This window comes from Lissotriton helveticus, chromosome 9 (genome assembly GCF_964261635.1).
Source record: "Lissotriton helveticus chromosome 9, aLisHel1.1, whole genome shotgun sequence".
Taxonomy (NCBI): domain Eukaryota; kingdom Metazoa; phylum Chordata; class Amphibia; order Caudata; family Salamandridae; genus Lissotriton; species Lissotriton helveticus.
Genome location: NC_136070.1, coordinates 133,858,466 through 133,880,260, shown reverse-complemented (window position 1 = coordinate 133,880,260; position 21,795 = coordinate 133,858,466). Strand labels below are relative to the sequence as shown.

The 21,795-nt window shown below is 44.0% G+C and overlaps 1 protein-coding gene across 1 annotated transcript in view; it reads left to right on the top strand.

Moving 5' to 3' along the window:
* CAPN3 (calpain 3) overlaps positions 1–21,795 on the top strand; it is a 396,758-nt gene that overhangs the window by 250,083 nt on the left and 124,880 nt on the right. The window contains exons 9-11 of the mRNA XM_078659629.1: positions 7,100–7,177; positions 12,203–12,363; positions 18,201–18,370. Of these exons, the coding sequence (XP_078515755.1) occupies positions 7,100–7,177; positions 12,203–12,363; positions 18,201–18,370 (409 nt within the window). The remainder of the gene's footprint in view (positions 1–7,099; positions 7,178–12,202; positions 12,364–18,200; positions 18,371–21,795) is intronic.

Below are 21,795 nucleotides of genomic sequence, written 5' to 3'. Positions count from 1 at the left end.
GCACCGTCCGGCGCGTACTTGTAGGGGGAGAGGCAGAGGCTGTGGCAAGAGGGCGCCCGGAAGGCTCACTGATAGGCAACGAGGGGGGAGAAGAGAGCGTGAGTGGAGAAATCAACACCAGGGGCCTGGGACCTGACTCAAACTTACTGACTACCCTTGCTCGCTGGCTGGGAGGTCTGCTTAGATTGGCAAGAGGCGGAGGTTGCGGGGTGGGGCCCCCCGCAGGTGTTACAGGTGTGGACAAACTTACATGTCTTTCCCCAGGAACAAGACCCATTATTGAACAGACGGCAGGTGCCGGGGGGAGAACGCTTGAAACCACCTCTGGCACCGCCTCCTCTGCGGCCCCCTCGAAAGGAATGCTTACCCTTGCCCCGAAAAAAGGAAGCTCCCCCCGAATACGCCTGACCACTGGTACTGCTGCTAGCGGGACCCGCAGGAAGCTGGCCACGTGCTCCCATGTGCTCCATCCAGAGTTGTACCTCCTTCTGGTCCCAGTTTAACTCCGGGCACTGTGACATTTTCCTACGAAACTCCCTATCATAATTTATCCACCCATTACCACCCCATTTCAAGGCCTCGTTATGGATGATCCTGGAGTATTGAACAAGGCCTGGGCCCTGCTCAGGGAAACGTTCCATAGTAACGGACGCTAGGATAGAAAACGCTTCTAGCCAATTACCGATGTTCTTCTCAGGCCATGGCTGGTACTTGACCTTCTTCTCCTCTTCCTTAAACCCAAGCTTTCTAGCGTCCAAGCCTTCCTGCCCTAACATTAGAAGGGTGAAAATGTCGATGAACTCCCGTCTCCAGATGGCCTCTTTAGCGGCCTGGGGTACCTGCCAAGCCAGAGAGCATCGCCCCGAGAGGAGTGGAGCATTGGAGATCGCGGGGACAGGAGTAGGCCCAGGAACAGGCAAGGAGCTGGCCGCTGGTGGAGCATTGGAGATTGCAGGGACAGGAGTAGGCACAGGAGCATTGGAGATCGCAGGGACAGGAGTAGGCACAGGCAATGGCAACGCGCTGCCGGCTGAAGGACCCCCTGAAGTGGCGCTAGCAGAAGCGGAGGGGGAGTTAGAAACCAACGCAGTGGGCGCAGCCAGTGGAGCGGGGGAGCTCCCCGGCGGCGGGCCACTAGGGGCCCCCAGAGATATCGTGGGAGCCGCCAATGGTGAAACAAAATTGGCTGAATCCCCCTGCTTAGCAGCTTGTACTGAAGACCAAACAGTGGAGGCTGCCAGAACAGCACTCCCGCTAACCATACCACTACCCCTCGCTGTCGTGGCGCTAAGGCCAGGTGCCCCCCTCTGAAAACGCTCCATGAACATGTTCAACGAGTCCAAAACTTTTGTCAGGTCGTCTTTGGTAGCAAAATTACCTTGCGACCCCAGAGTGTCCTTGGGGGGGGCGGGAGGCGGTGGAGTAGCACTTGCCCCCGGCGACGGGACCTCCTTGGAGGTCGCCACAGACTTGCTGCGAGTCAGCGGCAAAGCGTCCATGGGGAAATCCCTGACCGTGGGTTTTCTGATCCGCTTGGGCCTGGAAGGAGCCGCATCAGCATTGTTCGAGTTGTCGGCCGATGGGGATTCTGCCGGGCACCCCGAATCCTCTGGCTCTGGCGTGCTCATCAAGTTCTGAGCCCAAGCCAGGCCCTTCAATTTTGCCATTTCCAAAAAGTCAGCCCACACTGCGTCTTGGGAGGTCCCTGGCAACGAGTCCTCCACCTGGGTCGCTTCTTGGAAGAGGGGAGGGGAACTCTGGCTGTCCATTCTGCCTTCGCAACACCTGCTCTGAATCTGGGGATAAAAATGTTTTGGATCAGCCACGGATACACCATATGTGAAAGAGCCTGTCCCTCGTGAACATCACAGGTGTGTAACCCTCACCCTCCATACTTACATCCCAGTGATGCGACCAGAAGACCCCAAGTTCCGAGCGATACGAAGTATTCAGAGCGTGCGAGTGCGAAGTGGCTATGGAGGGAAAGGCGGACGTTAGATGCAGTGCTTGTGCCAGGCATTTCTTTAGACCAACACCCATGTGATCACTTTCCCCTACCGCCTGCCTGAAGTCTCCCTCCCATTTAACCCCAAGCTGTTTCTTCTCCCCGTATACCTGTCTCTGTACACCTAAAGGCAACCTGGCTCGCCTCGCCGGTCGTCCGCCGCTCGTTATTTATTTAGCAATCTGTAAAACAAAGAACACAGTTACAACGTTCCTTCACATCCCTTTTAATGCCCCCTTTGTCTGCTGTGATCCTTCAGCCTGTAGACGCCTTGCGGCTGCATTCATGTTCCTGTGCCTCCAGGCTCCACTGGCCGCATACATTCCATCCTGCAAAATAGGGATATTAGTGCCACCTCAATTACCACTTTTCACATTCTCATGAACTTCCTTTGTATCCATGCTACGCTATATACCACCAATAGGTATTCACTTGTTGAGATATTCGGGGGAACCTGTGCACCGAGTGAGAGATTGACAGGCCAAAGCTGACGAGAGAGGCCCCCACTCTGTCCCCCCTTTAGACTGCTGACCGCTGTGCACGTGCCTGACCGGCAGCCCCTAACACAGTAAAACATAACGAATTACATGGAGGCTCGTGCAATTGCGCTCTTGTGACGTCATCACCCATGCCCAGCAAGTCCTCGCGACCCGCGCATGTACACAACTGACCCCATTCTCGTAAACTGCACTTCTTTCACGTCCCGTACCTGAATGCATTTCATATGATGCAGACACCCATTTTGGCGTCGCTATCGAGACTCGAACCCAGATCCCCCAGGTCCGAGGTCGAGCGCCCCACCTCTAGCTGCGATAGAGGCAATGAAAAGAGTTACTTGAACACGCCAGGCGTTCTCCGCCGCTCCGCCGAGCCCCTGGTATGTTCACCTCTTGATGCTTCTCGAAAGCAGCATCCTGTGAAATGTGTACACAGGAAACAGTGCATGGGGCGGGGGGGGGGGGATATTGTGAAATCTTTAATGCACAAGTTGCTAAGCATTTAAGTGCTTTTATACAATATAATCCGTAGCTCCACCACTTTTATTTTTGTAAACACTGGGTGAGCCACCAGTTAGGTGGGGAGTGTGGTTAGACACTTGTTTAGGTGCCATTGGTGCCTCCAGGTTTAGAGCGGAGAGAACAAAATGTTTACTGTTACACTCATTGGGATTTGAGGGAAGGTATGGTTACAAACACTTACCAAGATTGCCACAGAATGAAAATGAAGACGATGATGAGTATTCTGAAGCTGTCGGGAAACTCAATTTGCATTTTGATAAACAGCATACCTTAATGGTGTTGCAGCATACATTTTTCAAACGTAAACAAGGGGCTGAGTAAGATGTGAATGCTTATATTTCTATGCTCTGTAGATTGATTGCAGAGTGTCAATTTGAAAACTATACTGATCAGCTTAATATGGATCAGTTTTGTGTCCCGTAAAGACGAACTAATTTAGGGAATCCCTCACTTGATAAGACTATCAAGTTCTCTAAAAGCATTGAAATGTCACACATTTCTGTTACAGAACTGGATGATAAGTCTACTGTAGCTGTAGGTGCGGTAAAAGTTGTAAAATCTTGTCAGCCAACAACCTATAATAAGGAAGTGGGTGCCCTTAAAGGTATGGGGGGTAAAAATCTGTCTCCAGTGAATGCAAAGTATTGTTTAATGTGTGGAAATCCTCCATGTGTAAAGTGAGGTAGATGTCCTTCTGTGAATGTGACATGTAACGTTTGCAAAAAAGAGGGTCATTTTGCCAATGTTTGTATAAAGAGAAGGAAAACCAAAAGGTCAGTTGCTTGTGTAGAGGATCCTGATTCTGTTACTGATGTATTGGAAATGCAAGATCTCATCATATCCATTGGTGATGAGTTATGCAACGCTGCTGAACATACAATGGAAATGAAAGAACCTTTAGTGGGGGATCCTTGCATGTGTGTCGATCCTATGGCTGACATTCGTGTCGGAGGATGGTGTTGAAGCTCCTAATAGACTTGGGAGCTAGGACCACCATGATCACACACAGTTTGTTCACAAAAATGTGTGGGGATAGTTCCTTATACCAACCTAACCATTTTCCTGTTACGTATGAAGGATGGAGGATTGAAATATTGGGCTGTATTGAGAACAATATGAATTCAAAGGGAGGAGGATCAAAGGCAAAGTATTTGTGGCTGTAAAGGGTCCTAACATTTTAGGATGGTTCCATCAAAGGTTAATTGGAATGATCCATATACCGGGTGCCAAAGAACAAGTACTGGTGGTTGATTGTGAGGATGTGGCAAATGAACAGAGCAGGACATTTCTCACTATTTTAGGTGAGGAGCTTGGCAAAATTGATGGTTTCAAACACAAATTAAAATGAGGGAAGGGGCTGGTCTAGTTAAACACAAATGAAGGGGAGTACCTTTCAGCATTAGAAATTATCTTGTAAAAGAACTTAGAAACCTGTCTGAAAAGGGGATCATTGAGCCAGCTGAATCTTCCCTTTGGCTTTCTCCAACGATTGTGGCACGTAAAAGTACTGGCCAGTTGCATGTTTATGTGGATCTTAGATCCCTAAATAAAGAAATTTGGGTAGATTCCCATCCTTTACCCAAGATGTCTGACTTATTAGTTAGTACGGCAGGTGCCATAATTTTTTCTAATCTTGATCTGGCTAGTGCGTATCATCAAGCGGAACTCCGTCCATCTTTCAGATATTTGACAGCCTTTTTCTCCCACATTGGCTCTTTTTAATACCAAAGATGTCCGTTGGTCTGGCCACTGTGGCCTCTGTGTTTCAGCAGGTCATGTACAAACTTTTGAAGAATGTTGAAGGGATGCTGGCTTTCCTGGATGATGTTTTTGTTTTTTGCGAAGAATGTTGAAGAACACTATGCAATTCTGGAACATGTTTTGCATTTTTTTAAAGATCAAGGTGTGGTGTTGAAGAAGGAAAAATTTAAAGTTGCCTGCAATGAGGTGGAGTATCTGAGCCATGCCATTTCTAAGGGCAGTCTGAGGAGTCCTAGACAGAGTTTAGTTGATTCCATAATTGGAGCTCCACCTACCTCTGGCAAGGCAGGTGTCGAATCATTTTTGGGCATGTGTGAGTTTTATTCGCTCTTTATTCCCAATTTTGCTAAAAAATTAAGGCCCATTAGTGATCTTCTTAAAACATTCACCAAATTAGTGTGAGAAGTGTGATATTGCATTTGAACAGATTAAATCTTTATTGAGTCAAAGTGAAGGTCTCAAACCTTATGACCCAAGGTTTCTGTGTAGTATCATCTTGATTGCCAGCCAAGTTGGACTTGGTGCCACTTTTGCACATGTTGATGCGAACAAGAAAATTACCATAGCATTTGCTTGAAGAGTTCCTAGGGAGGCAGAATTGCAATAATCTGTGATCGCGAGAGAGTTTTTTCCATATTGCTGGGCAGTCGAGAAATTACGCTCCTATGTGTGCGGACGACATTTTAAACTACAAACAGTTCATAAACCTCTAGTAAACATTCTGAGTGGTGGTCATAGCAAGTTTTGCTTGCCATGTATTGTACAGTTGCTTCTTAAACTGATTCAATACTGTTTTGTTGTCAACCACATTCCTGGGGGAAGGAACAGTAGAGCAGACTTTCTTCCGCATTTTCCCTGTAAAAGTGAAGAAGATTGCGATGGAGACCTGAAACTATCTGACTTGTTGGATGATGAATTTGAAGATTGCCTAGTTGCTACTCTTGAACATTTTGGAGTTGAAGGTCTGCTCGGAAGAAGCATGGAAAGCAGCTAAGTCAGAAGACCAAGTTTTACAGCAAATCAGAGACTTAGTCAAGGGAGGTGGGCCTAGGGAGAAGGTCCTCTCGCCACTAATACAGCCATATTGTAAAGTGAGTGATGAAATTTCTGTTTCCTGAATAGTGACATGGTGAAAGCTGTGCGCAGAATATTATGGTTTTACAGGTCCGGACCTTATTCCACCACCAAAATGTCTCCTTTTGAACTTCTTAGGGGGAGGAGGCCAGATACCAGTTTCCATCCTGTGTGGATGTCCAAATGGATTAAAAGTGAATCTAATGTGGAATGGTTGATGGAGTTGGTGAAAGTAATGTTCAAATCACTCTAGAAGCAAAATATATGGGTTGACAATAGTAAGAGTGTCAAATTGGTTCACGTCAGGTTTGGGGATTTGGTCCGCATAAAATCTTCTGTTCATGTCAACAATAGGAAGAGTAAATTTAGCAAGCCTGTCAGTGTTGAGAAAATGTGTGGAAATGACATTAAAGTTAGTGGTGGACATTGGTGGAATCTGGCAAAGGTGGTTAAGGTTGGAAAGGCGCTTGAGAAATGTGATGTGGTGAACACATTTCTGATGAATTGTGCCATAGGATTAAGCATTGACCATTTTATAATAGAAACATTTTTGTTAATCCATGTTTGATATCCAGTAAGAGGAGAGGAGCACAGTGAGCCTCGTTTGGGCATACTCATCACATATAGGGAATCAGATGAGGTGATGGATGGAATGCTTGAATTAATCTTAGCCACTGGCAGTCTCTCGGACCGCATCCCAATCCATCATTTTCCGCCCACCCTGCCACCTCAGTTTGGACCCAGTCATATGCAAATCTCTCTTGAACCTGTTTCTCATGGGAACAGTCCAGCCCAAACTGCCAGACCAGGTCCTCCCTGAAACCAGAACACATGCAGCCAAGGACCAGTTACGCCCTGGTTATAGGCTCTTCAGTTGTGTATAGCTTGGTTCCAGGCGCTGAGCCATTTTCAGTGGCTGAGATTAAATCATGCTCCATCCATCACCTTGTTATTGCTGCCGAATGCACCATTGCAGCAGTAGGACTAAACGATCTAATGATTATTGATTGAAAGGCCTGTTTGGCTTTTAAGGGTTCCTTGTGCTGGTACACCAGAGCTGGAGACAATCCAGAAGCATAACCACTGTGTAAATTTTTCCAGGTTAGATCAACTGGGAGTTTGTTTATATCTTGTCGATATTGTCTAATGATTAAGCATGAAACGAGCACTCCTGTTACAGAAGTTGCTTTTAATGTGGCTTGGCATGCTTTGAGTAAAGCTTCTGTTTGGTGTTCTGCAGGTCAAAGGAATGGTCCCTCATTGACAAATCAGAGAAAACCCGTCTACAGCATCAGGTGATCGAGGATGGCGAGTTCTGGTAAGGCTGCTTTGTGTCTTCTTAGGTTGCTTTGTGTCATCTCAGGTTGATTGTTTTTTTAAAAATGTTGCACAACCAATAGATCTGATTATGATAATATCTTGTGTTATATATCGTGTTGTATCTCACGCCTGCCTTTTTCTGAGCAATGAAAAAATCCGGCGTTATATCATGCACTTAATGGTACTCACTTTACCAAACTTGTGAGGATGGAAGGCTGATTTGATACTGCCCATAACTGACTCATTACCATCTGTTACTCTGCATTTTACATCAGAAAGCATTCAATAATACATTAGGTTTCAGTTCCTTTCTCGGGGACAGCAGGGTCTGTTAAGTTCTTGATACAGGTTTCAGCCAATACCATCAAACAAATGTATGCTTAAGTCACAGGAAGTGGCACAAAGTTTATTTTGCAGAAGGACAAATCATCTGATGGATTATAGTTTATAGTCCCTGTCAAACGACTACCTTGGTGACAAGTATAACATCACCTGTGTATTTGAAAAGCGCGCGTTCACCTAAGGGTATCATGGCGCTGAGTAACAGATGTTTATTGTTGCCCAAATCAATGGTACTTATTGTGAGATTAACTCTTTTGTGGACATGAATCTTTCTTTTTTCTGGAAAATTGTTAGAGATACGTTATGTTCAATTTCCAAGTTAGAATGGTACTTCCTGCATCTAGTAGACGTGGCACTCAATCCAGAGGAGAGTCGTTTTGCAAGAGTCATACCAATCCCACTCTTTGGAGGTTTCCAAACTAACATTGGTAATAAAATGGAGGGTCTGTATGTCATGCATTTTGAATGATGAATGGGCTCATCAACCTTTAGCCCAGTCCAACAGTTCTTGGACTTGATATCTAATCCATTGTCATCATCAATGGTCTAGCTCTTCCCCCAGTAGGTGCTAATTGAGATTTAGAGTCAATACTAACAATTGTTAGCCCACTGCATAATTATATCAAACGTGTCCTTCTGTTTACCCCATACCTCTACCTCGTATATCGCAGTTGGAAAAGCTGTTTGTCAATCTGCTTTAATGGTTGGATTATTATTTTTAAGTTTCCTTGGCAGCATGGCGGTTCCAACTAGCTCCTAAAGCTTATTTTAGAGCAACGAAATGTTAGTAATCTGTACGTGCATAATAATGTTTACACCTAATTGCCACACACTCTTACTAACATCATTGACATACTGGACACATTTAGGCGTTGTTGACCCTTGATGGGGCACATTTTACCACATTGTATCAAGAAAGCGTCAGCATAAATGGACATATGTTCTATTGGTGTGCCAGTGCTTGTTTGTTCTGACTGCTTGTAAACCTTGTAATGGAAGCATATTCCAAAGTGTCAGTATAGATGAAAATATGTTCTGTTTGTGTACCAGTGCTCGTTTGTATTGGTTGCCTGGAGGTCTTGTATTGGAGGCACATGTTTCAGGGAAGGAATAACGAGGAAATTAACAATTCAGAGAATTTAGCATTAATGTCATAATGATTCAGCAGATCTGCTTTATCCAAAACAATGCAACAGCACAGTGATGAATGGAATGCTCAAATTGATCTGAGCCACTGCCATTTGCTCAGGACCACACACCAGTCCATCGTTTGTCTGCCACCAAGCCGCTCTAGACAAAGGCTTTCTTTATAAAAATCAATACAGATGCTGCCCCTCATGGAGGCCCACCCGAACTACCAGGCAGGCCCGCTCCAGAATGGTCCACAAACCACCTTAGACTGTTTACAACCTGCTTACGTCTCATCAGTGAGGTATAGCGTAAGCCTATGTCATAGTGAGCACGGGACCACGTCTGGGCATATCCAAAACACCCCAAACAATATTTTTTCATTCTGTGATATCTTCAGTTTTAAAGCTCAAGAACATGAGAAAGCTTTCTATAAAAGTTATGTCCATAAAGCTGCAATTGTTCTTTTCTTACGGGGGATCCCTTCAAAGTCTAGGATATTTGGATCTGGACTATATTCTGAGGATAACCACTAATTATCTAAACAAATCCCATATACTTTCGATTGGACACTGAAGTCCACATCAGAGGTATCAATTAGAAAGGAGATGTCAGGTTTTAAACGTGGTATATCATGAAAATGTTTCAATGAATCAGGATTTATAAAGCGGGACTAATCACCCCATAGGGTATCTAGGCACTCATGTTAGAATACCTTTACTTATGTTTATTTCTAATGATTTTGAAACTTTGTTCACAAACATATTTTTCAAAGCTGTCAGTCACTGTATTTTTTACATGTATGGGAATGAATACATATTTCGGGCATGATTTACGAAACATTCACACAACGCAGCAATTAACGTTGCATTAGCAATAGGATGGGTATGGGGCTGTGGTCATGTAGCATCTTGTGATGTAGGTCTGACAGCTAAAACCACATAAAAAATAAAAACATGTCCTAAAGTCAATCATTGTTGTAGGTTATCTCTCCACGTCCCCTCCAAGAACGATGTAGCATCCTGTGACGTGCATCAAGTATTATTGCATGTGGTGCTTACTGTTGTAGAGCTTTGGAACCTGAGTGTTCTGCACGCGTCAATTAGACCTGTTGCTGTTTGACATGTATCCCCTATAAACTATTGTTGTTACCTCATGTTTCTGTTATGTACAGGTTGCCTCCAATTAAAAAATGAATTATTCCAATAACCAAAACATGCTGTAAAGCACTTGTTCAAACACAAGCAAGTGATGGATGGAATGCTTGAATTTATCTCAGCGACTGGTAATTACTTGAGGCAAGATCCCGGGTCCATCATTTGTTTTTTCCTTCCATTGTCACCTCATATTAGACGCAGCCCTATGCGAATCGGGCCGGGCCTGCTACAGTAGGAACAGTGCAGCCCGAACTGCCAAACCAGTTCTTCTCAGAACTGGAGCGCATGCAACCCAAGACCACTTTTGGTCTAAATGGGTCTTTTCTGCCGGGTATATCTTTGTTCCAGTGGCATAGTGAGCAGAGGACTCACTTTTGGGCATGCCTACCTTACTATGGACATTACAATTAAAACTACAAAAAAGTGATGGATGGTATGCTTTCATTAATTTCAGCCACTGGTAATTACTTGTAGCTGTATCTCTTTTACATTCTTGTTGATATATGCTAATTTTTAATAGTTATCAGTACTGTACTCTCATAATTCTGTATTTTATATATATTTGTCATCCTATATTAGCCCTGTAAAGCGCTCTGATACCCGCAAGGGTCTTGTTCGCTCTATACAAAACCATCAAAATGAAATAAAATGAAATAAATAAAATCTCAGGTCATCATGTTTTTTACTCACCATGTCATCTTAGACTAGACCCAGTCATATGAAAATCATTCTTGCTCCTTATTCACTACGAACAGGGCAGTCCGAACACCCAAGCCAGGTCTTCTCTGAACCAGAACACAAACAATCCAAAACTGCTTTTGGCCTAATTGGGCTGGGTTGTGGCCAGGGGATAATATAAGTGGCTGTGATTATTTAAAGCATTCCATCCATAACTTTTTTGTATTTCTCAGTGCGACGTTCTAAGTGCGAAGGGTATGTCCAGACATGTGTCCCTTACTCACTGTGCCACTGAAGCCACGCTGCATCCGATTGAAGAGGCACAATTAATCTGAAACTGGTCTTGGGTTCCAGCGCAGACAGGACATGGCCTGACAGTTTAGGCTTGACTGTTCCTGTTGGAGCTGGACCAAGGATAAATGGCATATGGCTGGGTCTAATCTGCGGTAACATGGTGGGCAAAAAGACCATGAAGCGGGCCGAGTAATTACCAGTAATATTACTGATCTGTATATCCCCATACCTCATAGATTTCCTGTACCCGAGCTGACGTGGTACAGAGATCAATTAAAGGTCCGGTACATAGAAACAACTACAGCTCGATTTTCTCAGTTGGACACCTCTAACAATCACCAACAGTAGGATTTCTAGAATGTTTGGTATTTTATTGTTGACTGGTTTTAAGGTCATTTGTTACATTATTTCCTTGATGGCCCAATCTAAAAATGATAAATTATTAGAATTTTTTTTTTATTCAAGCAAGTTGAGGATTGCCAATCTGTTATTTTCAATAACGTGATATAGCCGTTCTTTGCAGTTTATTTTAATATTTTGAAATATATGTGAAACTGATCTCGTATGTATGTCCGAACGGTGTGTAATATATGTGATTTTTTTTTAATCATATAATTTATAATTTAAAAAAAACAATAAATATAATAAAAAAGATATATATATTATATAATTAACTCGTTTATGGATTTCTTTTGATGCAAGATATGCTTTGCCGTTTAGTCATTTCAAACAATATATAGCTCACCACGATGAAACATCATGCATCATAAATAAAATATTGAAATTTTCCGGCGGCTTCTCCGCGAAGGATGAGGCGTGTCGCCCTGCAGGAAAAATAAAATAATAATACCACATTATCATCATTTTATTTTTCCGTACTGGCTTTGTAGGTGCGGGTGAGGATGGCCTGCACATAGAGCAGGGGGGAGGAGTGGTGGGCATTTTTTAAGTGCGCATGATGGTCTGGCCGGTCATCTTGGGCCTACCAAATAGTCCTGCCACTTAGCATGTCCTCCACCCGACTGTACTGCACAGCCTGGGTGGAGAACATGCACAGGCTCTGACTCCCTGTCTGAGTGCCGAACCACAGTGTATAAACCAATCACGATGCTTTCATGCTGGTGACAGCAGTGTCATGATTGGCTATGGGAGTCTGAGAGGCTGTGTGCTTCATGTTATTCCTGCGTCGAATGGAGGAGAGGCAGCGGCCGGCAGGTAAGTGGATTTTTCTTTTTAATTCTTTTTTCAAATCCCCCTATCTCACCACTACTACCCCATAGCAGCCGCTACTGTTGAAATTGCACAGGTCTTTTTCAATATTAATTTGAACAGCGTTTTCCTGACAAGAAATCATTATAATTTTTTGTAATTCTTCTTTAGTTTGCTCCTTTAAAAATGTTCTTCCTCTTCTCATCTCATCCAAGGATGTCATTTGATGATTTCTTGAAGAACTTCACAAAGCTGGAGATCTGCAACCTCACCCCTGATGCCCTGGAGTCTGACAGACTGAAGACCTGGACAGTGTCCGTCAACGAGGGGCGGTGGGTCCGAGGGTGTTCAGCCGGTGGATGTCGCAATTTCCCTGGTAGGTGACAAATCACCTTCTACATTAGAGAAATTCACTATCAAGAAAGAACTTTAATACAAGTCCCAGACATTTGCTAACCTTTCTTTGGATGTTGGAAGAATAAACCAAAAGAATACAAAATTAGTAGCCAAGTAAAACAAAATAAAGGTGTTCATGGATAGTAGTGTGTTTGGCATTCTACAGCAGTGGGGCCTACAACACACACCTTGACTGACTGACGGCAGAGCCACTGGAATTATGCTATTTTGTGGCAGTTGCCTTTTCCACATAATTATGGGTGTGGTGCATTTTCCTAATATTCCATCATCTGCTGCCTAATCTAGACATTGTACCCTGAAGAAATGTGTTTCTAGTACAAACTGATCAAAAGTTACTAAAAACACAGAAACACATGTTGCTGCATAGTGGAAAGTCCTTCACAAGTGTTGGTCATCTTTCTGTTGCTTATAGCTTTATTTGGGTGTCAGATTGGTACTAATGAAGTGAACCTTTGCCCAGACAGTGTTAACGTGTAAAAATGACAAAACAATAAAGTAACAGTATCCAATGTGAAGCATTATGCAGCATAATTTACCTTTTCTTGCTGCATAATTCACCAGTTCCTTCCGCAAAATTTAGCCCTTCCCTGCAGCATAATTCCAGGTGTCCTTACTGAAGGACATTTGTGTTCCTTGAACATCTTGTGCTTTTGTTTGAATTACCATCTCATAAAATGCTGTAATGTACTGATTTTGAACAGTTGGCACAAGATGGGTTAGTATACCAAATCGCCTCAGTCAGTCACATAGCCAAAAAACTAGGTTATTTATTGCCAAAATATTTGGCTGAGAAAGGTTGCCAAAATGTGACGTAATATGGGGGAAGCTCTTTTTTCTACTACTCATTGTATACTCAGCCAAGATCTTACACCTAACACTTTGTCACTCCTAGTTGGTCTGTTGGGCTACCTAAATAAACATGAAAATATCTTAGAATTACATTTTCTTTGATGATCCTAATTTAGGAAAGTCAGTCCTACAGGCCTGAGACGATTAGAGTCAGGTAGAGACCACCTATAAAAAAACAACTAAAAGACTATTTCTGATGTATTTTTCTGTCTTTTCTAGCCGAAAAAACACTGCCCATGCTTAGGTCTTGCCAAGACATTATTATGGTAATTCCTTGTATCATGCCGTACCCAAATATTTTCTTCAGAGATTACAAGTCATTCAGAATGCAGCTGATCATCTGGGACTGTGAATTTCGAAATATCACTCTATTTTTCCCCATCTTTGTAATCTTTATGATTTTTGAGGCTATGGTTTTAATATACCTCGCCCAGAAAAAGGAGGACCAAAATATCTGCAAAAGCATTTTGTTTTTACAACTATATTCTCCACAAACAGCTTTGAGATCCAGAGGTGTTTGACTCCTGGTGGTTCCCAAAATAAGGGTAGAGCCATAATTGGCAGAATCTTCTTCTCTTTTGGAGGGGCCACAAAATTAAATTTACTTCCCACTGATGTCTGTCATGCCCCTACTATTATTGTTTTTCGTAAAAAATTGAAAACGTAGCTTTTTCACATGGTTTAGTATCCTCCTTACAGCTGTGATAGCGCCATGATTTCCCATCTGAGGTAACTGTTTGCACTTTAAAAATATACCAGTCATTTATTCGTTCTTTGGAACAGTGAAGGCTCAGGTGTTCATGTAGGACTAATATCTATCGGTAACTACACTTCAATAATGTTCATGATTTTCGTAATCATTTTCTTTGAACACTAAACATAAAAAAATGGTTTAGAAGTACATAATTATACATATATTTGACTAAATCTTGTTTGCGCAAGAACTGGCTTGATTTTTTGCTAATCCACGTGTTAACTGATTGCTTGGCGAAGATGTGTGCATGTTTGTGTTTGGCTCTATGGGTGGGTGAGGTTGTGAATGAAGGGCTTGGTGGATTATTATTGGTGGGTTAATGTGAGTGAAAATATTTACTGAAGGTGGGTAAATGTGAGTGAGTGGGTGATTAAAAGCCGTTGAGTAGATGGTTTTAGCTATGTGTCTGGTGGTTAAGGGAGAAGGAGGTGTTTGTGTCGTTTGTAGGTGACCTCTGTGATATTCTCACAAACAGAGGTTAATGTTCTTACAGTAAGGTTCCATACAAATATAAATGTGAAGCTAAATGCAGCACAAGCAATAAATAATTGGAAAAATAATAGTTGGATGAATGGTCAGCTAGATTTGAACGAGTGTGAAACCGTGAAGGACAGACCATTTACTAAAGCAAGGCCTTAAAGGGGCTGACTCAAGCCAGCCAATGACAGAAGGGGGCTTATCCAGTTGTCTCAATGCACACTGCTCATGACTACAGGTCTAGAGTGCTACAGACCAGCAGACTAAAACATCAAGGGGGGCATTCAATGAGTGTCGTCATAATAGATCTCAAAACTCCCCCTGGCGACATCAAACAAATGAACATGTTAGAATTTCTATTGTTATTTTTTAGACAAAGTAGAAGGTTTTGATCTATAACGTAGATGCCCCTTTAATGCTTCCAATTCTCACGGCTCTGATGGCATCAAGGTCCATAAACGAAATCTCAAGAATTCTTGTGACTGTTTCCGGTTGAAGGAATTTTCTTAAACTGTGGATGTGATGGGCATGAGGTGAAAAAATGTTAAACCTTTACCTTCCTAGTTAGATACAAACTAGTTTTAATATTCTGTGCTGGGATTTAATCAGATTCAGTCCCACCCTGCCTTTGGGACTAGCAAATGGGTGCTGAAAACAGCCTACTTAGCCCAAACCAGAAGCAAATCCAAGGACTCCATTCTAAAATGTGAAGCTTAAATTAGTGTGGTTCCTTTATAACACAGCTTCATGTACATGGGCGAGGGATCGCAAAAATAAAGAAAAGTGGCCTGTCTCGCTTCAAGGCTTTGAGGTTTGCGGGTAGAAAGATGGAGAGAAATAAGAAAGGAGAACTGGGAGAAAGGTGAGTTAAAAAGAAGGCACACATTCCCTGTCTCCTACCTAAAGAACTGATGTTTTTGATCATGGCCATGGTATGAAATAAACGGAACATTGTATTGATGAAATAGAGAAGCGTGTGATCTATACTGCTTATGCTTTATTTGCCTGGGCGGGGAAGGCCGCAGGTGAGGTTAGAACAGGAAGAAACACAAAGACAACAGCAAAACAGGCAAGACATCAACAAAACAGGCAAGTCAACAGCTGATTCGTCTGCTGCTCAATCTCTCTCCTACCACTGCACAGCCACTCATCTATAGGCTGACCTCTTTCATAGCTCAGTCGTGTGAGCACAGCCTCTTCCTCTTCCCCCACCTAAATTGTGTCCTGCTGGCAGATGTAGTCTGCTTGTGCAGTGTTGCACCATATTATCCTTAAGGTGACGTGAAATGATCATAGTGCAAATTTAAGTCATTGCCCACCTCTAAGATAGCAGCTCGGACAATACAGAGCATTCATTTTTGTGTTTCAAATTATGGGCTGGGGCAGTGAAGTTTCATGACTTCTAATTGTATTATTTCGATAAATGCCCTGAAACTTGTGGGTCGGGTCAGTTTTACTCAAGAACTTTGAAAACTCGATTTCCAGCACTGCATGCACTTCGGTGTGGAAAGGCATATGAGGTGGTGAAAGCATGGTGGTCTAAGCGGTACAGTTACAGCGTTACAGATGTTGGTACAGATCATGTAGTTGGAGGTGCTGGAGAGGTTGCAGATGCTGCTGCCAGTCCTGAATTCCTTCGTAGTTTGATGTAACTGAATACACAGCAGCAGGGGAATCTTTGCTGGAGGCACAGTTACACCAGAAGAGATGGTACCAACAGTGCTCCAGCGCAGGCTTTCATCTGCCCCACATCAGTCTCACTATAATCAACAACAGGATCTGCACAGAGAAGGCAAGGCTATCCTGAGATTGGGGCTTATTTCACAAAAGAAACAACTGGATAGAGCAAGTGTCATTCTGGGCTCAGACTATTTTACCAGGCTAAACACCACTGCAAAATGTAGACCTGCACAGCATGTCTGTGGGCTTTCACAACACGCAAAGCACAAAGACACATAAAATGAGCTGTGCTTAAAAGGGGGAAACTAAAGTCCACTCTCTGTGTATTATTTGCTAAATGTCTTGGCAGCTCCAGACCGAACATTGTGAAAGACAAAAGAGATCTTACTCTCTTTTCACGTTTTATGGAAGCAGTGTACATTCTTAATGGTATGGGCTGCTGGTACTGTAGTGGTATGTGTGTAGCCCTTTCATATCTTTGCAAGACCCAAGGCACACATGTAAGTATTGTCAAACCCTGTCTCGTATTGGGAAATATCTTAGTGAGTGTGATCATCTACAGTTGAGGACAATGTCAGTGCTTCTAAGGTTTGACATATTAGCAAATGTGTCCAAGCATTTCTCTTGATACAAAATTGGGAACCAATGGTGGACAATATTTAACGGGGTCCAGAGTATGTGTCCAATCAACTATTACGCAAAAGAATACAAAGTTCCCCAGGGATGGTTAAGGAAGTATGTGTAAAGATATGGAGGTAGAACGAAAGGCAGGGAACGAGGTGTTCCCTTGTTGGAACTAGAAGACCTCACACACCCAGAAGCCTAGGTGTCATGCTTCATCATTGGTCTCCTGCTCCTCGTCAGACTGGCGCTGCAATGTCTGACGGGGGCCGTAGGCGCTCTTTGTTGGAGATCTTTTGTTCCAGCCAATGGTTTGAGTGCGTGTAAGGGGTCTGGTGAAGGTGTAGTCGTGAGGGAATAGTGAGATTAAAAAAGGTAAGTCAGTCCACAAGGGACTTTATTAACGTGGCTGACTCCCTTGGTTAAAAGATTGACCTCACTGGGTCAATCAAGGAGCAGGCCACCGACTGGGGCGCCTCGCGTTGGGGGTAGGTTATACACCCTGGCTGCTCGTGTATAAGGTACCTTACCTTTTCGAACAGCCCCACGGGAACAGACTGCGGGGCCCTGTCGTGTTGCTCTTAGGGTCTCCCCTCTAGAGCAGGACCAATTGGCCTGCTCCTTGATTGACCCAGTGAGGTTGTATCTTTCTTCTTCATTTTTTGTCTACCTAATTCTCACTGTGTAATACCTTACACCCGAGGTCCTGAAGAATTGCCAGACAGGCAAGAAACATGTCGACCTTTTTACAGGGTTGAGTTAGCCCACTGTAGACTAAGCAGTTCCTTTCTCCCCTCCCACCCTTTTAACCAAGGGAGTCAGCCACGTTAATAAAGTCCCTTGTGGACTGACTTACCTTTTTTAATCTCACTATTCCCTCACGACTACACCTTCACCAGACCCCTTACACGCACTCAAACCATTGGCTGGAACAAAAGATCTCCAACAAAGAGCGCCTACGGCGCCCGTCAGACATTGCAGCGCCAGTCTGACGAGGAGCAGGAGACCAATGATGAAGCATGACACCTAGGCTTCTGGGTGTGTGAGGTCTTCTAGTTCCAACAAGGGAACACCTCGTTCCCTGCCTTTCGTTCTACCTCCATATCTTTACACATACTTCCTTAACCATCCCTGGGGAACTTTGTATTCTTTTGCGTAACAAGCATTTCTCTTGGCAGCTCCCTTAACTTTCGAGTTCCACAATTTCAGGCTTTTTACTTGATCAATTTCTTTCATTCATCCATTCATTATTTTTTCTTTTCTCCTTTCTTTTTCTTTTCACTTTTTTTTAACGTTAATTATTTAAGACAACTGCCCTCAGTTTAGTAAAAGGAGTGAAACAATTTATTAAACCAGGTTGATTTCTCTGTTTCGGAAGATTTGTCCCCCTTAACTTCTCTTCTTTGATGTTGCAGACACCTTCTGGACCAACCCTCAGTATCGCCTGATACTCCTGGAGGAAGATGATGACCCTGATGACAACGAGGTCCTTTGTAGCTTCCTGGTGTCACTGATGCAGAAGAATCGCAGGAAAGATCGCAAAGTAGGCGCCAATCTGTTCACAATCGGCTTCGCCATCTATGAGGTAATCCGACTGCTGAGTACTTTATATTTGAGTCTTCTTTTAGTGAATTTGGACTGTCTAATAGGCCTTTTCTAAGATCTACAATGTATGCTTCTACACAGAGGCATCCCCATTTTAAGTAGAATAGGCGCACATTTCCAAAACCAGGACCACAATGTGAATGCTTTGGCTAGATGTTATAACTCAACAGCGCTACATGAAGAACATAGAATTGTGCATATTTCTAGTCGTTCCATGTGAGTAAAGAACTGGAACACCTGTGGAATGGCCTACCACAAACTTGGGGGAAACATTAGTTAGCCGGAAGGAATTCTCACCTGTGTTTTGAAAATGCACTCAGTCCAACATTCCCTTAAGTACCTTTTAGCCCCAACATCATGTAAAGCATTATATCATTTCCAATAAAAGGAAAAGTATTGGGCGACCATGACGCCAATGACGTTTTTGATGGTTGTATCACTATTGCCACCAGCTGTCGAAGACAAGGAGCAATATGATCTACTTACTCACCTTAAGGTTTCATTGCTGTATTTCTGTGTAGCTTTATCCTCCACATCACTTCCTTTAGTCTACTACTTCCTCCATATGTTACAACCCTTTTTTTACACAAGTGACTCCGGCTCCGTTTGCTGTAAATATCTACCTTCCTTGAACCTTACTATCGTCTTTCTTATATACTTCAGCTAATACTGTTGTGAAGTGGGCAAAAATGTGACTTTTTGGCTGCATATAAACTACATAAAAATAAGAGTGCAAAGTATAAAGCAAAAAAAGCAAATCCAAACAGTACTAGGACCGAGGTTGCAGAAAATGGCACTGTAGCTAAAGATTACTTAAAAAGAGTAATCTAAATCACCCCTGCACACAGCAGAAGGATAATGACTGTCTCTCTGTCTAAAAAATCAAGGCTTTTCTGTATGATGGATTTACAGATTGGAGAGTTATATATGCTGTTTAAAGGATATCCACAATCAGCAAAACAGCATTAATCACTGGCTTATGATACAGCCTATAAAATACAGGAAAATTAGCTGCATGATAAAAGACTACTGAATGAGCATTAACTTGACTCTTTGCCCTACCAAGCATTAAGATCAATAGAGTCACCCTGAAGGGGAACCAGCATGTACCTGCTAAATCACCTTATGCACTCGTGGAGTGAGACTGGCATATATACGGGGTAGGATTCACATTCGTCCACACAGAAAATTCTAGGAACAGGCTGACATGAAAGAAGGAGTAAAGTCTTCACAATCAAAGTAGAAGCCCAGAAGCCAGTAGAAGCAAGGTAATGGAAAACCAGGTCAAGAGAGACAAAGAGCCCTGAATGAGGATCCAGGCAGGTCTTCAATTGCATTATTAGAGAAAGCTCGGCAGTGAAGGATGGATTTCGTTTTCTTCCTGAATTAGAAGTGGTATAGCTGATACCTGACATCAGGGGTCTACTAGTTCCGTGATGAAGATGCACAAATACTTGGAATTTAACTTTCTAGACTTTTTTGTTGAGACCAGTGCACGGAAGTGGTCAACTTTGGGATGGAATCTTAAAAATTGTGTCCCTCTACTGAATACATTGAGGTGGAACTGTGCTGTCCTTGCCACTGCATTCACTCGTGAAGAACAAGACGCTTTGTGATCAAAGACTATACCCTGCCTTCTCGCGTACCAGAGAGGGAGCTTTTCTCAGTGAGTCTGGCCATTTCAATGGGGGTGGCTTGGCTTAACTTTGCCAAGGATCCATTCTCGCGTTTCTGGCGATGTTTTTTTGTTGTTGTTGCCTTTTCGCAGTCATTCCTGCGCGTTTCTCGGCGGTGGAGGAGTTAGGGGAGAGGCGGTGCTGGTTTTCCCGAAACAACGCGTCGAACCTATGGACTACTCCGACCGGAATTACGTCACACTCCATATGCACACACTGTTCAAACGGTAATTAATGACTACTCTCGTAACCTATAAGGATAGGAAATACTAATTTCACAAAATAGTTTCCATTAGAAATGTCATAGTTACTTCTGTTAATGTTTGGGGCATCGACACACATCGAATTGCCGTAAGCTACTACTTTAATGCGGCGGAAGAATACCTTGCATTTAAATGTAAGCTGTGAATGGTCCTAGAGGCGGGCAGTCACCATTTTGAGAAGAGATTTAAGGAGTGAGCCTGCAGCGTGCACGGCCTTTTCAACCGCGTGTCGTGCTTGTAGCTGCTCTCTTTTGTGTGACTCGCATGTATTTTTAACCATTTTTCCTACTTCTGCTTCGCCTGCGGCGTACGCCCCCATCCGCCCGCCACCCTGGACTGCATGGCAGGAGGCGTTATCTGCGGCCCCGCCGGGAACAATGACTGCCGCATATATGTTGGGAACTTGCCGCCCGACATTCGCACCAAGGACATCGAGGACGTATTGTACAAATATGGCACTATTTGTGATATCGACCTCAAGAATCAGCGCGGTGGGCCCCCTTTTGCTTTCGTCGAGTTCGAAGACCCGCGGTAAGTACCACGAATTGTTTCGCTCGTCTCACCAGGTGTGACTGTCGGCATTCTTTGACTGACGGCTCAGCATGGCTTGCAGTGAGAGCGTGTGGAGGGCTTTGAAACACATCTCACTCTGTGCCGTCCCCAGCCCGCCCACGCCTCGCTGAACTCCTCGGAGCGCCCCTGAGCTCTCACCTCTGAGCGGCGAGGCGGTTTAGCGCCGAGGGGAGTGTAGCGCTGAGGGTGTAGCGCTGAAGAGGCCGCTGCTGGTGCCCCCTGTGGATGGCTTCAGGCAGGAAGCTGCTGCCTCCTTGTGCTTCCCTCTGATCCTTGTTGGCCGCTTTGGCTCAGCGTGTCTGGGCCTTGGCACCTCTGTTGGAAAGGGATTGCCCTTCTGTCCGTGCCCATGTTCCCGTTGTCAGTCATGGTTCATGGTTTTAGCTGAGAGCGGAGGCTGCCGGGCCGGTGTGCGGGCCCTGACACGCGGTCGGTCGGACTCGGCTGGCGGTGGGTGCAGGCCCACGTGTTAGCAGGCGTTCTCCGTCGAGGATGTAGGGTTAAGAGAGGCTCCATGGTACGTTTAAAGCGTGGTCCCGCAGGCGGGATAACTGTCTACAGCACCAGGGGGGAAAGGCCAAGCTATGAATGACCCCTCTGCCAGACTGTCACTTTTCACACCCCTCCCCCCAAGCACAGTACCCAATCCCGGCGCATTCCGTCCTTGGAATGACCAATTGTCCGAAAAACTCAGGTTGGACAGATGTAATGAACTACGGTCCTCTACTCCTGTCCCCCACCTCCAATGTAAGAAAACAACCCGAATCTCCTTCCGACACCCGAGTAAATAAGGCTCAAACTGTGAGTAGCCTCGCCTCGTTCAGAGTTGTAACAAGGGTCCAGTTAATTAAAAATATGCATTTGTAATGCGGGTTTCCTATTGAATTGCAGTG